The sequence below is a fragment of the Petromyzon marinus genome, chromosome 20 (genome assembly GCF_048934315.1).
Source record: "Petromyzon marinus isolate PM22_M1 ecotype Great Lakes invasive population chromosome 20, UKy_Petmar_22M1.pri1.0, whole genome shotgun sequence".
Taxonomy (NCBI): domain Eukaryota; kingdom Metazoa; phylum Chordata; class Hyperoartia; order Petromyzontiformes; family Petromyzontidae; genus Petromyzon; species Petromyzon marinus.
Window position 1 is genome coordinate 6795842 of NC_133686.1, and position 14926 is coordinate 6810767.

Genomic DNA, 14926 nt, shown 5'->3' on the forward strand with positions numbered 1-14926 from the left:
TGTTTTGGCTAAATCAAGTGACAATGTATTTTTTTTTTTGCTATGGGAGGAAAAACAGGGAATCCGTAGTAAACCCATGCAGAACGGGAAGAATACGCAAACTCCATGCAGAAAGGCGCCAGGGTCGGGAATCATACCCAAAACCTTCTTGCTGTGAGGCGCACTGCATTACCTTGCTGCCCAAGTTAATGCTTATCTTAACATCCAGCATAAAATAAGTTTATTTTTAAAAACACAAACAAGGAAGATACTGCGGAGTATTTTTTGTATCAAGTGGGCGTATGTTATTGAACACATCGCGAAAGAAAGTTTCTGACATTACATCAATGCATATTACCTCGACATACTTATGAAGGGGAGCAGTTGCAAAATGTTGAGCGCACCATACTTTCTACCTAATTACTCGAGTTCGATTTATAGCCACGACTCACATCAGTGGAAAGTGGTATCGAAACTCATCCTAGGCTTCCGTCCTTTCACCAACCCACCCTGACCAACATGAGGAAGTATATGAATCATTTGGCGGGACCCCGGGGTCCCGCAAAAATCAAGTCAATAATAATTATTATTTTTCAGTCCGCCCACTCGTGACCCCGCCAGCAACGCGCCGCCTGCCCAGACTCGCACCAACAAGCGCCACCAGCAGGCGGCGATCACCACGATGGGCGCCACCCCACCGGTCAAACGCGAGCCCCGGGGGGCGTCCGCCGCAGTCGCGCGCGGCGACGACGCCCTCCGGTCAGCCGTCGTCGATCCTCAGCTTCTTTGCCAAGGCGAGCCCCGCCCCCCCAGGCAGTGAATTTAACGTGTTTATGTAATTTTTCAACTTTTTACGAAACTTAGTGCCCCGAGTAGCTCTCGACGAGGCCAATCGATTGATCACTAGTTTTGTTGTCGGTAAGGCAAAGACTCGTGTCGCTACGCGGGTTTTCCCACCCCGGGGCAGTGATGGGACCCTGGGGTCCCGCCAATTGCTTAATATGGCCAAGCAGACGTCATGACTGGCATGGCATGGGAAGGCCTTCATCTAGCAGTGGATAAACTAAGTTTGACCAGATTTCAGCATGCTGGTCAGAGTGGATTGGTGAAAGGAGGTGGGGGTGATGGGGGAGAGGGATCCAGTACAACTTAGTTAATCCACTTGTTTTTTTAAACTTGTATTATACAATTATTACATGTGTGGGGTGTTTGCACATGAGGTCACACAGTTGTATAAAGGTGGTTTCAACATTCAAACAAGCAGGCTGGGATTTTTTGAAAAAACTTAATTTTCACCCCTCTGAGATATGTTTTCTAATATTTTCATCGATCATCCCATTGTCAGTCAGACTTTAAGTTATTCAGCAGCGTTTGCAAATGTCACTTCATATATTACCCGTAATGGTCGACCGGCAGGTCGTGTGTGTTCGGGTAAAGTGTGGGTACCTAAAATGTCTGGCGAGTGTGGCAGAGTTGGCCAAAACACTCCATGAAGAGGCCTCTCTTGAGCTCCCGCTAGTGGAGACCTTCGCGACAGCAGCGATGCGAGCAAATACTTATTTCAGGGCTGCACCTCTTCCTGGTGACCGTTACCCAGCGCTTCACTGCAACGTTCGGGTGAGATTTTATACATTGCATTTCTTTTCGTGCGGTGATGGCAATACTGTAGTCTTCTCAAGGACAGTGGGAAATTGTCAAATAATAGTTAGCAAATTATGAAGGGGATAGAAATGCACGTGGTTACACGAATGAGTAAATAACAGGAAATGCAGAATCACTTAGCATAAAGTAAAAGAAAAAACGGAATAAATTGGCTTGTGACTAATAAGACATGCATGCACATCAACAAAGTAATGAGCTGTGGGAATGCAATTTTGCTGTAGAGGCAGACTTGGTAGTTTCATCCTTGTTTCATTTTCAGGGGTGGTTACATTAACCAACAGAACAATGTTAAATGGTATTTTGGCTTAAAGAGTAATTAAAGTTGTATTTGTATGGTGACTTAAAGGTGTACTGTGCATGTATATACCGACCCATACTCTTTGGTTCTTTCGGTAAAGTCACGTAGGTATAAAATAAAATGTGATTTATTTTATTTTATACCTACGTGACTCTACCGAAAGAACCAAAGAGTATGGATTCCTACAGTCACGAAAGCTTCAAATCAAGATTATACCTACCCAATTGCGTCGAATGGATATCAAATCTCGACATCAATTTGTAATCTGTTGCAATCCCCAAAAATGCCATACTAAAGAAGAGTGGTGGTGCAGTGGTGAGCACACTACACTATGAACCTGCAGAACTGGTAACATCTGGTACTGGGCAGCCCCCTACCCACCCACCCCTTTACCAAAATGCACTAACCAGCTTGGTGAAGTATGGCCTAACAGTCCCCAAAACTGACAGAGTACACAGATGCCTTCATGAAATTGTGGATTTAAATATGCCGCAGGACTACAATTGTATTATTAATCCAGGAAAACCTCGGTTTCAGAACAGGTGTTCAAGACTTTCCTTCATGGGATGTTGGTACATTTACACAGGAAGAACACTCAGTCTCACGTGTGTGCATGTCAGAAACCTACTGTACTTGCTCTACTTCCTCCTGCACAACACAACTCGCCAATAAGTGCCACGTCACAGCGCGTGTGCCAGGCCAAGTGCACATTTAGGCGACGTGACGTGTCGAAGGCTTGCTGGCAGGCCACGGGTGAAAGACCTAACACGCACCCTCGTTGCGTGCAGCTTGCCTAGTTTAGTCTTTTGTGTGAACCACCAACCCCCTTGCTTCAAAGTCACTGGGTGACAGGCATGCGCTTTAGCACCCTTGATGGTTCACGTGATGTCCCACACCACGCCTCTCTCTCCGTGTGATATTTTGTTTGTTTCCAATCTTAACGGCCCTCGCTTATGTAAGCCGGACACACAACACAGACTCATGTCAGAAAACTGCGCAAAACCTTTAGATCAGATTGCTTAGTCATGCTGACATGTCATTCAGTCGTGGTGAGGTCATGTTGCCAGGGTTTAAGGTCCTCTCTCTCTCCCTTTGCTTACCAAGGGTTGCTGTAATCACACGCCCTGAGATTAAATAAAGGGCCTTTATTTACAAACTAGTTTGCAAAGTCATTCTTGGTATTAAACCGTGTCAAGATGTACGCGTGACAGTGTACAATTTTGGCTGACATTTCCAAAGAGATGTTTATGACGTTCATGAGAAACACAAAGAAATACAAAAGTGCAAAATGTGAGTAACTTGATGCGTTTAGGCTGGATGTGATTATGCTCACGTGCAAGATGCATGACTGGAATGGAATTTAACACGCCCACACACGGATGTCTCCCTTATATTTACATTCTGACAAAAGAATGCAAAGTGTTCTAGTATATACACTACACTGTATGATTATAGAGAACCCACTATATAGTGGTTCTTACACGTTATTTTAATAACAGGAAAGGCTCGTGACTGTTGTTTTTCTCACTGCAATTTGCGTTTTATGCTTCGTCATATTTTTTATGACACCACATGACCATGATTAAATTGTTCTTACTTTTCGATTTAAAGCTTTCATGACTGCAAGGATTCATCTTCTTTGGTTCTTTCGGTAAAGTCACTTTTTGAGGGGTTTCCCCCCTGCGATTCCATGTCAATTTCGCTATCTGTACGATGTCTTCACACGAACAAATGCTTATTGAGAGTTCTCACAGCAGTGCATCACCCCGTTTTAGAGAACAGCCCACAGACGGAGACCTTACAAACCTACTTCTGAGATCCATTCAAGGCGTCCTTTTACACACAATGGGCAAGCTACAATTTCCTACGCACCATGCAATAGCGATGTTCATAATGTGGTAGTCACACCATAATGTTCACATCTCAAGGCTCAAATGTTGTGAAATTTAAAGAGAAAAAAACCATTGTACATTCATGCATCTCTTGGTTAAGACTATGAACTCACTTCACTTTCGAACACGGGTTTTATTCATAGTGAACTGGATTAACTCAACTTCTTTACAAAGATAGACCGTTGTGAGCCAGCAAATTGTCATACATTCCTTTGAGTTAATGGCATCCCTTAAGTAGCTAAGATTTGTTGAAATTGGCTTTCTGCATGGCTATAAACAAACATTAATGCAAGTATTAAAGTAAAATTAATTAAGTCCTGGTTTAGTGCTGCAATTAACGATATTATTCTGGCAAACCCTAGATGGAGTTTGATGAGTAATAGCAACACATGTAAAGGCTATGGTATTCATGGATAGCCAATGTAAAATTGTCTGCATCAATTAAAATAAATTCTTATGATCGTGTTACGTGCATCAATTGAGCCTGAGGATTAATTATGAGTTATGCAAACACGTCAAATTAGTGCTCGCGGAGTGAACAAAACTGTAAAAATCAGACAAACAATTATAAACAATACAAATGAGGTGGTAAAGTAAGGTTAAACCAGAATTAATGACTTGATGAATCACAACACTTAATTGTGACAATGCATTCAATCTCTATGTAATGAGTGGTCTCCGACACAGTAAGTAACTTTGGGTTGTTTATTCAATAAAAGCTCGGTACAGCCACGTGTCTCCGTCTCTTCCTTTTTGCGAACGTCCACTCTCCGTGTGGCTACGCTGCCCCGCGCCACGTGGCGCTCACCCCGCGCTCGCCAACGCACCGCTGGCTGACGGTGCGCTAGGGAGCGGCTGCGGCTGGAGGACGAGCCGCCACGTGGTGAATGGAGATGGCGGGGCAGCAGCGGCGGGGAGCTCCTCTTCAGTCTTCAGCACCGACCGCTTGCGTTGCTCTGTGTCCCGCTTATATCCCCCTAGTCGGGACTAAGCCCCGCCTCTGGCCATACCCCTCCTGGAACCTTCCCGAACGTTCCAGAGGCTTCCCTGGTGGAACCGCCTCTCACCTTACCCCTAGATGTAAACCCCACAATGGATAAGCATGGACTGTAGAATGTATATATATGCCCCCCTGATAATCCAAGCGATGGTGCTCTCATTACATCTAGGCAGTCGCAAATAATTACTGGTCAGTGGCCAACGTTTACAGTAGTGTCTCCTGACCTTTGCTCAAATGCACCTAAGGATATGAAATGGTTGCCAAATGCTTATACAGGTGTAATGTAGCTCTCAGAGACACCGTCTTGTTCAGTTATATGTATATTTATTGTGGATAAAGTCCACCGACTCACTGATAACCAAACAAGTAACCGCGAGTGACTATATACACCTGGGCAACTTCTGTGATTCTACGCGATGCTCCCTGTGTAGTTGGCTGGCTACACAGGAGCGGACGCATAATAGTCACGGAGACAATATAACTCTAGCCTTCCAAGACTACAAGGTGCCTGATCCAAGACGATGAAGACGACTCGCTCCAAGATGACGACAGCTCCTTGGTTCCCCCACAACAGCAGCAGCCCAGAGCCCTGTTCCACACCAGCTTTTATCCCCCTCACGACCCAGCCACGCCCCTTTTCCCCACACTCTCTCACCGCACCTGGCCCTGTCTGTCACTATCCCAATTACTATTTACGACCCTTTTAGGTCCCGTGCATATCCTCACGCGCCCCTGTCAGTGCCCGTCGCATCAATAATTATGAACGACTACTTAGGTCCCATATCACCCTTACGTGACCCTGTCTGTTCCCGTCACCTTAATTAGTAACCACGGCCACGCGGAGGCGTACTGTCCTTACATTACCCCGTACTGTCCTTACAAGGCACTCCTCTACTAACGAACGAGTTGGGTTCCAGAGGTCTGTTCGTAAGTAAATTTGTTCGTAAGTCCAAATCTGCTCCTGCTGATTCCAAACATGTTGTACGGCATGTATACTAAATACAGCAAATGGCTTTAAAAGTTTTATAACATCCTGTAGATGTAGATGCAACTGGTTCTTCACGTTCTGCAGATGTAGATGCCACCACCGCTGTCTTTTGCGCAGCGGTTGAACTTACGACTCTCAGTCCGAACATGCAACTGGACATTCGAACAGGTTTGTTCGTATCTCTGATAGTTTGTAAGTCGAGCGTTCGTACGCAGAGGAGTCCTTGTAGACCTAATCTTTCATTGTGCACACATGTAACTGCAAGCACTGTAATTGCCCACAAAGAGCTGCCATTCCCTTTATTTAGCCCTGCCACGATGTAAGCTTTGTTTGGAATTGACAGCCACACCTGTGCCGTGTTTGCAGGCATAGAGTGGGCGATGTTTAACTTCAGGGAAGGTTCGGCTTAAGAGAGCAAAGGGAGAATAAAGCAATCTGCTTTCAGTGCGAATGCCAACCCCTTCTAAGAAAAAAAAGCCACGTGAACACAAAGCCACAAGTACACATTCAATATTCCCAAAGTGGTTTCAAGCATTACGTAAAGTTACTTGACAGTCTGAGTGAAGGGGTTGACAGTCTGAGTGAAGGCGTGTTGCACAAATGACTTGACACATTCCAGGCCACAGACAAAAAAGGGGTGGGGGTTGTGTTGCAAAACCACTCTTTACACTGGGAGGCTCTAAAGAAAACTGTAAATAGTTTGAGATTACATGAGGGGAGTGACCGGTTATAGTAATTTTCCACTTTTCAGTTTTGCTCATACACGACCGCACTTTCAAAGGTCCGGTAATGATTGTCAGAGGGTTGAAAGATTTGGCTTGGCGCAATCAGAGGAAACCGGTATGTCTATCGCCGTGGCTACCGGTGACACCGGGCTTTCGACCTTTGACCGCTTGCACCACTCACGTGGGCAATGTTTATCATCAGAGTTTACATTTCCTCCCCGAAGTTTGAGAGATCCATGTATTGATGTGTAATAATTGGGTAAAAATAATAAGTAATATATATTAAAAAAAACTTTTTTTTAAAACACGCTTTAATGAAATGTACCTTACTAGTGATGGAAGATATCCACGACTCAAGGAAGTGGCCCCGAATCTGCCATAACGTAAGGAACTGTGGCTAATTACAGCCAACGTCAGTTGAGCGTGGACAATTAGACACCCAAGCCGAAACATAACATATAAAAAAATATTGTTTACAAAGTTTTGTATTTTATTTTTTATGATAGAATATAGTATTGTCATCAGTATGACATAAGTATACCAAGTTTGCAGTCGATACCACATTGGGAAGTGGCTTAAAATTGAGTTACAAGATTTGAGGATACAACGACAACAACAGGCAGAGTGAGTTAATAGAAAGCGTGTAATAATAAAAAAGTGTTCATTTGAAATATTATAATGATGATACTCCATTACCAATATGCCACTCTTTATTAGCACCTGAACAGTGCGAGTTATTAGAGATGTGCGTGCTGTTTAATTGCGATCCGTACAAATCTCCAGTTGGATATTTAAACCGCAAAGTCGTTTCGTAGAGGAAAGGAAAGTAGATACGTTATTTCTAGATTTGAAGTTTTCTTGACTGCAAGGATCCATACTCTTTGTTTCTATCGGTAAAGTCACGTAGATGAAAAATACAAATAATAATGAAAATAATAAAATGAAAATAACTACATTAAATCACGACTTTTGGGCGCAAAACAAGCGTCCGTCATCAGGTGGGAAAGCATGGTCTGCTGCTGATGCAGACTGTTTTAAAAGGTTTAAAATGGGTGTAGCCCAAGGCTCATAAAGAAGTGGCTGGGTCTAGTGGTGTTAATGTGAGAAATTAGCATGTAACTGGGTACGGAAGTGGCTATGATAATGTGAGAGATTAGCATGAAGTTAATGTGAGGAATTAGCATGTAACTGTTATACAGTATTCACACACTTTGACAGATAAAATTTAACATAGACTTCACTTGTGCTCAGGGAAAGTGTTGAATGGTTCTGCAGGCAAATAGAAATGCACATGGCTCGCTAGAAATGTATTACTACATACGGTAATAAAAATGAGGTTGTAGAGACAAGGGCCAGTGCTTGAAAATAGTTGCATCACTCTTCATACAAAATAAAAATGTGACGGAAAATGTTAAACGTTATATCATTAAAAAAAATCGCGAGTTTTTGTACCAATGTTTAACCATATAAAAGTCCCTCGTTATCCATGACATATGGAACAAAATGGAGAAAAATAATAACTATTGTCAATTTCCATTCCAACTCCCACGTATGACCTGGTGACTCAACGAGAGAGCAAGTGGCTTCCAAACAGAAGGTTGCGATTTGACATCCTAGTTGAGTAATGATTCAGCACATCAGTCCTCCGGGTATAATCAAATGTGTACAGCAGCACTTTATGGGGACGCCAATGGAGTAATCCTATGGACAGACTCACCCCAGCCATTGGAACGTAGAATTTCCACTAATGGATCCAGAGCTGTAAACAGATGAGCATGACCCGAACGATTATTTAAGTAGAACATCACTTGGGCTTTTGTTACAGCAAACTAACTTTTTACAGTACTTTCTGCTATAATAAAACAGAGGTAGGTGGGTGGCTCATTGGTAAAGGGCACCAAGCCGGCATGAAGACCTAGGTTTGAATCCAGGTTTCAATTATCCATTATTTAACTGGGTTCTCGAGCGTGCCGACAGTCTCAGCCCAATCGTCAACGACTGCACAAAATATACCAACGTTAAATTCGGTTTTGCACTTAGGTTGGAAAAAATGTCAGCTCTAAGAAGAAAAACTTGTCAGTTTCACTGTTGTCATGTGACAATGTGCGGTGGAAGCCGAGACAAAAAAAAAGGTATGAAAAGATTTTCCCCGAGACTTTTGCTGCGATTCAATCGAACGCAATGTTCACCCCCCCCCACCCATCGCGCTGTCCTACAGCCAATAGGACTCGCTGACACCGCATGGCACCCCGTGTTACTCTTGCGTGACCGTCGAAGCATATCGAGTGCTTCACTGTGCTGTCGGAAAAACACTGTGTCCCACTGACCTGGTCCAGCCCTGCTTGACCCAGTAAAAGGCAATTCAGAAATACGCAATGTTTTCAGATGGTATCCGGAGACTTGTGTTGCGATGGATTGGTGGTTTGGCTCCAGTTTGGTTGAAATGCAATGCTTCACTGGACAAAATTGGTTTGGATAGCGATTTGTGAATTGTAGCGGTGCTAAAGTGACCTTAAGTTCTCAAACAAAAAGTCTAATCTCTCGCCTAATGGCATTTGTGTGTGCTCGCACAATCATCTGCCTGGGTCCCCTTGTTAAGTTTCAGTATTCATGATCAGTCACAGTCAATCCACTGTTGGATGAATGCATCCACACAAATTCACCGTGCCACACGGTACCGCAAGTGCACAATCCATCTAACTTCTGAACAGTTCAGCAGTTCCACTGCTGGATTATTTGTCTCCGCCTGAGGACGACCGCTTGTGTTGCGATCGAAACGTCGTGATATATTATTTTTGTTTTATTTCGTTTTTCTACCTGCGTGACTTTACCGAAAGCACCAAATAGTTCTGCACAGGACTTGATGTTATCACAGCATCTTCTCGTGCATGTGTTGTTGTTTTTTTACTTTGGCTGCCATCCTGGCACCAGTCTTGTTCATTGGCCATCATCACGCCTAGCTGTCTGCCCTGCCCAAGCCCACTTTCGCACATACGATTCCCACGGTCGGCTATGAAAGAAGTTCAACATACATGCGTACGTACGTTTTTTCTTGCAGGTATATATTATGTATCTAATCTGTGCTTGTTCCCTGATTCATGTGTTCCTCTTTGTCTCTCAGTTTAATTCAAAGCTTTCTTTGTCGGTCTCCATGGTTTCCGATCCACAAAGTCATAGCTGGCAGTTTGAGCTGATTGAAAACGTTCTTTGTCAGACACATTCACGTGTCTGGTCACTCCTCCAAGTCACTCTTGCAAATTATCCTTATGGTGGTACCCCGGGGTACCAAATAATACAAACTGGCCGAGGCAATTAAATATTTAATTTCTGGCATACTATTTTTTGTCGAAACGAAGCGAGGACGATTGCGCTGAAACCCTGAACGCTCGCACGCACCGTAGTGGTGCATCGTGTACAGCCCGTCGAGATGAGTCGATTACCGCATCGCCGACCATCAACAGACTAAAATGACTGCATCACGAACATTATGCGAGAGCCGGGGTAGCTATGGTACCCTGGGGTACTGCCATAAGGTTTAAATGGTCACTCTTGTAAATGAGAAGATTCTAGGATGTTGAGATCTCACCTGGTTCAGTAGATAAACTTGACTTGGTTACTCCTTTTGTTCATTACTGTGTCCATCACGATATCCATTATGATATATCATTATACTTTGTCAGTGAGTGAAGATTGACTATGAATGGCAGCATGAGAACAGCAATATGAATGCTGATAATTGGTAATTCACAAATGGTAGCCCTAAGGTGAGAAGACGGAACGAGAACTCATGATGGATACAGAATATAAAAATGAATGGTGACATTTTTACACAGACCCCTAAAGAAAAAATATATCTCAGCAAGTGTGATTAAATGCAGAGATAGACAACCTGCATCACTGCTACTGTCAGTTGTTCACATTTGCTTGCATTTCATGCTGATGATGAGTACAGGACCGTACTATTCTGTATATATAGCAACTTTATATAAATGGTGTATGTTACATCTTTATTGCCCCCCTCTTTAGTGTTAAGGATCATCACTTGTAACGTTTTACTGTGGTACAAGGAGGAATGTTCTGCAGTAACGACATTGAATAAGTATTTGCATGTCTTGTTTTATGCTCTAGAATTGTATAATGGGTAAGAACAAAAGCAGATAGAGCTGTTACCATTTCACTTCTTTAATTTGCTCATCTTTGACCAGTGAACACAAAGCTGTTTTTTTTTCCCACGGGAGCAGGTGACAAGTTTGTACAAGCGCGGCCTCTCCAATGAGTGCTATTGTGTAGGTGCAGGTACAAGGGAGCTTGTAGGAAACAATATACTGGGCATATCAGTTTTGTCTAGCCATTATGAAGAGTTTGGGTGTGTTCATGCAGTTCTAAAGAACTGGGCCATGTTAAAGTTGATGAGACATTTTATTAAAGGGGTGTAATCATATGCTGATGAATACTTTAATAAGATTCTTAGCGAAAGTGTGATCATGCCCATGTCACCGACGATGGGGCAATTTGCCAAGCCGCTTTGGTAATTTTCTTAAGATATCTACCTGGACCTGAAACATTCGATTGAAGGCCTCATTATGAAGTGCTTGAGAGTTTGATTTTCACTGCTTCAGGGGCACAGCCACACGCTGGAAGCTGGTGCTGTCCTACGAGCAGGCCTGGACAATGGCCTCAGGGCCAATTGGTCTATATACCGTAAAGTAGTATATGTTAAAGGTCAGGATATTTTGACATTGCCCGAGTATTAGATATCTTTCAACGTAAAATCTGTGATTACAATTCACCTCCCATTAGTCTCGTCAGCACAATTCAGCCAACTAAACAGATGTCACAGTCTGTTTTGAGAGATATACGTGATTTTGCATGCCCAGTATCGCATTGCACATTTATGGCCCTTTTGTCAATCTGCTGCTGGATGAGGGCTGGCCCCCTCACACCAGGTCATGGGGGTTATTTGGACATACTCTACGATGCTGGTTCAGTGTGGGTTGGTGAAGGCGGGGAAGCATGGACATTTGACCATAGTACGGTTCAACAATGGAAAATGAACTTAGAAATACTGACATGTACTGGCAGGGGCACGTGGCGCCACCTTCCAGATGATTCAGCGTTTTCAACTCTCACGGTTTCTGCGAGGCCGGGCCCTTTAATTCACAATTCAACAGTTGCTAATGACACGCAGGCTTTCGCGACCAATATTATTCATAATATAGGTTTTTGGGTTAGATCGCGTTATTTATAAATGTGTCGTAACCCTCCAACACCCGACATGGCCAAACAGTAAAAAATGTTCTTGGTTCTTTCGGTAAAGTCACGTAGAAGGGAAATAATAAAATAATAAAAAGAAAACAGAATAAAATAAAATTCTCACGACGTTTCAGCCACAACACAAGTAGCCTTCTTCAGGTGAAGGAACAGAACTGTCGGGACGACAGCGCTCCAATGAACACTGCTAAGCTTGGCAGCGTATTTTAAGCTGGGTGGGAGGAGCAGAGCACCTTGACAAAGGAGTTTACATATCAACAGAAGAATTTAGCATTGAAGTAGCTGTGTTAATGTGATAGATTAGCAGGATGTTAAAGTCAGAAATTAGCATGTAACTGGGAGATTAGCATGATGTTAGTGTGAGGGATTAGCATGTAACTGGTCACGGAAGTAGCTATGTTAAAGTCAGAGTTTACATAACAGAGGCATTTAGTATATTGACGCTAAATAACTGCAACTACCCAACTATCATACAATAAACCGATGTGAAAGAACTAAATATAAACTACATCAATATAATCAATGCACTCAATATATTCTCCAATAAGCTGAGCTATTAGCATAAAGTAACTGGGTATACACTACATTATGTAATGAATACCATATAGTAAACTGATAAAAAACTAAAATATAAACTACATCAATATTGTCAATAAACTCAATATACTCTCCAATCAGCTGAGCTACTAACAATAAGTCGTTATACATTACAATTCTATGTCGAAAAAAGTGGCGGTTTCTTTTTTGTTTTCAACGTTACCACGGAAAGCGACGAGCTTTGTTCAGACGGACGAGTCCATCTATGCTCAGAACGGAGGAGGGGGGAGGAACAGCCACGATGCGCTGCTCTGTCCTGTGTTGCGTTACAACTATGCTATAAACTAGACTACTATACATTACAATGTTATACCTTCCAATCTAAACTACATTGTATAATATCGTATACACAGCCTAATGTAAGCTCTGACATTATGCATTATATTGATATGCCTCCAACTAAAATTTTTCTACATTACACGACTATACACTGTACTATACACTGCCATAGACAAACCTCACCATTGAATTATACAATGCGTTACTATACACTACCCTATACTTTAGACTATAAAATATTAGACTTGTAATATTACACTATGTATTATTCTACCAACCCTACTGTATACCACACTGCTGTATATTCACTAAACAATTACGATACTATGTATTGCCTTATGAATTATGTATATAGCCTCTTGTTACAAGCAGTCCTTTTGCCCACTTCAGCAATTGTTTCTTGCTGTGGTTGTCCCACCTGATGACGGACGCTGGTGTTGTGCCCGGAACATCGTGATTTAATTTATTTTATTTTATACCTAAGTGCCTTTACCGAAAGAACCAAAAAGTATGGATCCTTGCAGTCACAAAAACTTCAACTCTAGATCCTGTATTAGTTTATCGATATAGGAAAATTATGAGGAATTTGGTAACTAGATGAAGACAGTTCGGAATGTAATTTGAGAAAGAGGCCAAGTGGCAGAATAAGAAAAAAACACTGCTTAGCTTCATGTTGGGGGTGGTGATGTGGGGGGGGATGCAGTGAAATGAAAGTTCAAAAGATGATCTGACAGGATGAGGTTTGAGCCAAAGACCTGCGATGTGGCAGAAGACTAAAGAAGATACATTTAATTATGCACTCGTTCCTTGCCCAACGCTGTTTTATTGAATGCTTGTTCCGGCTTCGCACGGTTTACTTATTGAGGTATGTTTTCCACAACACGGGGGCCATGTTTTGGCTATACGGGTTTGACGCTGCTAATATTCTCAACTTCGCGCGGACAAATCATTCATGGTCCGCTTGTAGATACCCTGGATGAATATCTCATCGCCGTCTTCCCTCCCCAACACTCCCATGCGGGTTCACTCCCCTCCAGCACCCCTACCGACATCATCTTCACCTTTATCATCACCATCATCGTTCATTGTAAGTAAAAGAAACACGTTGGGTTAAATGTCTTTTACCTCATTATATATCGCAACTTTTATTTTACAATGTAGGTTAAGTTTATGTTTCTTTATTATTTCGGACCCTAGAAAGCAACAATATTTTGTCCATTAGGTCTATTATTTATCGAACGCAGTTTTGCCCAACACGGCATTTTCCAGGAATGTAACCCCCATTATATTCGGCGCCACGGTGGCGATATGTTAACTACCTTACCTGCTATGCAAGAGATCGTGGGTTTGATCCCGACCCTGATGCCTGTGTATTTGGAGGTTGCCTATTCTCCCAGTAGTCGCGTGTATTTCTCTCTTGGTCCGTCGGTTTTTCCCTCCACATTTGGAAACGTGCGTTTAGAGTATTTGGCTGCTATACATTTTTAAATAGGCCACTTCGTTGTGCTATCATTTGTGGCCAGGTCACTTTTGAAAAAGAGCTATATAGCTCAGTGGGCCTTAAATGGTAAAATAAAAAAAATAGTAAAAAAAATAGTTATAGTATTACTGTACTTAGTAAGTTAGTGAATATTTTTTTGTTAGTTTGGAAGATTTACGCTTAATGGAGTTGGAAAACTGTCACAATCCTCGGTCATGTCTTGATGACAACGCCGATCGTGGCTGGATTAGTTTAGAAATGTCTTCCGTTGTGCGTGTGATTTTCCATTAACGGCATTGAATCAAAATAGCAAGTTCCATTTCTAATTAAAATATGGTACAGGCTATACAGTAGCAATTTGGAAATGCCGCGGTGTGCGATTGTTAGCACACTGGACTTGGAAACCAAGTTCATTCTCTGGCGAATGAGAACGTTTGTTAAATCCGCCCATAAGTAGAAATGAGTTCGTTTATCGGCTCGAGTGTATTTAATGGGAAGAGCATTCTGGCTTGGGGCTGTAACAAGATACAATCAGACTGTGGCGAAATCACAAAAATTAGCCGGGCACTCATAAATCACACGACTCGACAATGAATCAATGGGATGACCTGATCTATGGATCTCTTGAATCAATGCAGTGATTAACCGGAATATTAATGTCGCTCCTGTGCTTAACCTCGATTCTGTGATTGAGTGCATACGAAGCAATGGTATTCTGATGTCCGTTTCAGGTCAGCGCGCAGGTGGACAGTGTT

The 14926-nt window shown here is 42.6% G+C and overlaps 1 protein-coding gene across 1 annotated transcript in view; it reads left to right on the forward strand.

The window, feature by feature from the left end:
* Positions 1 to 4563, forward strand: part of LOC116944158 (uncharacterized) — a 258499-nt gene extending 253936 nt beyond the window's left edge. The window contains exon 22 of the mRNA XM_076068274.1: positions 1735 to 4563. Coding sequence (XP_075924389.1) covers positions 1735 to 1761 — 27 coding nt within the window. The 3' untranslated portion in view covers positions 1762 to 4563. The remainder of the gene's footprint in view (positions 1 to 1734) is intronic.
* Positions 4564 to 14926: the final 10363 nt, after the last annotated feature.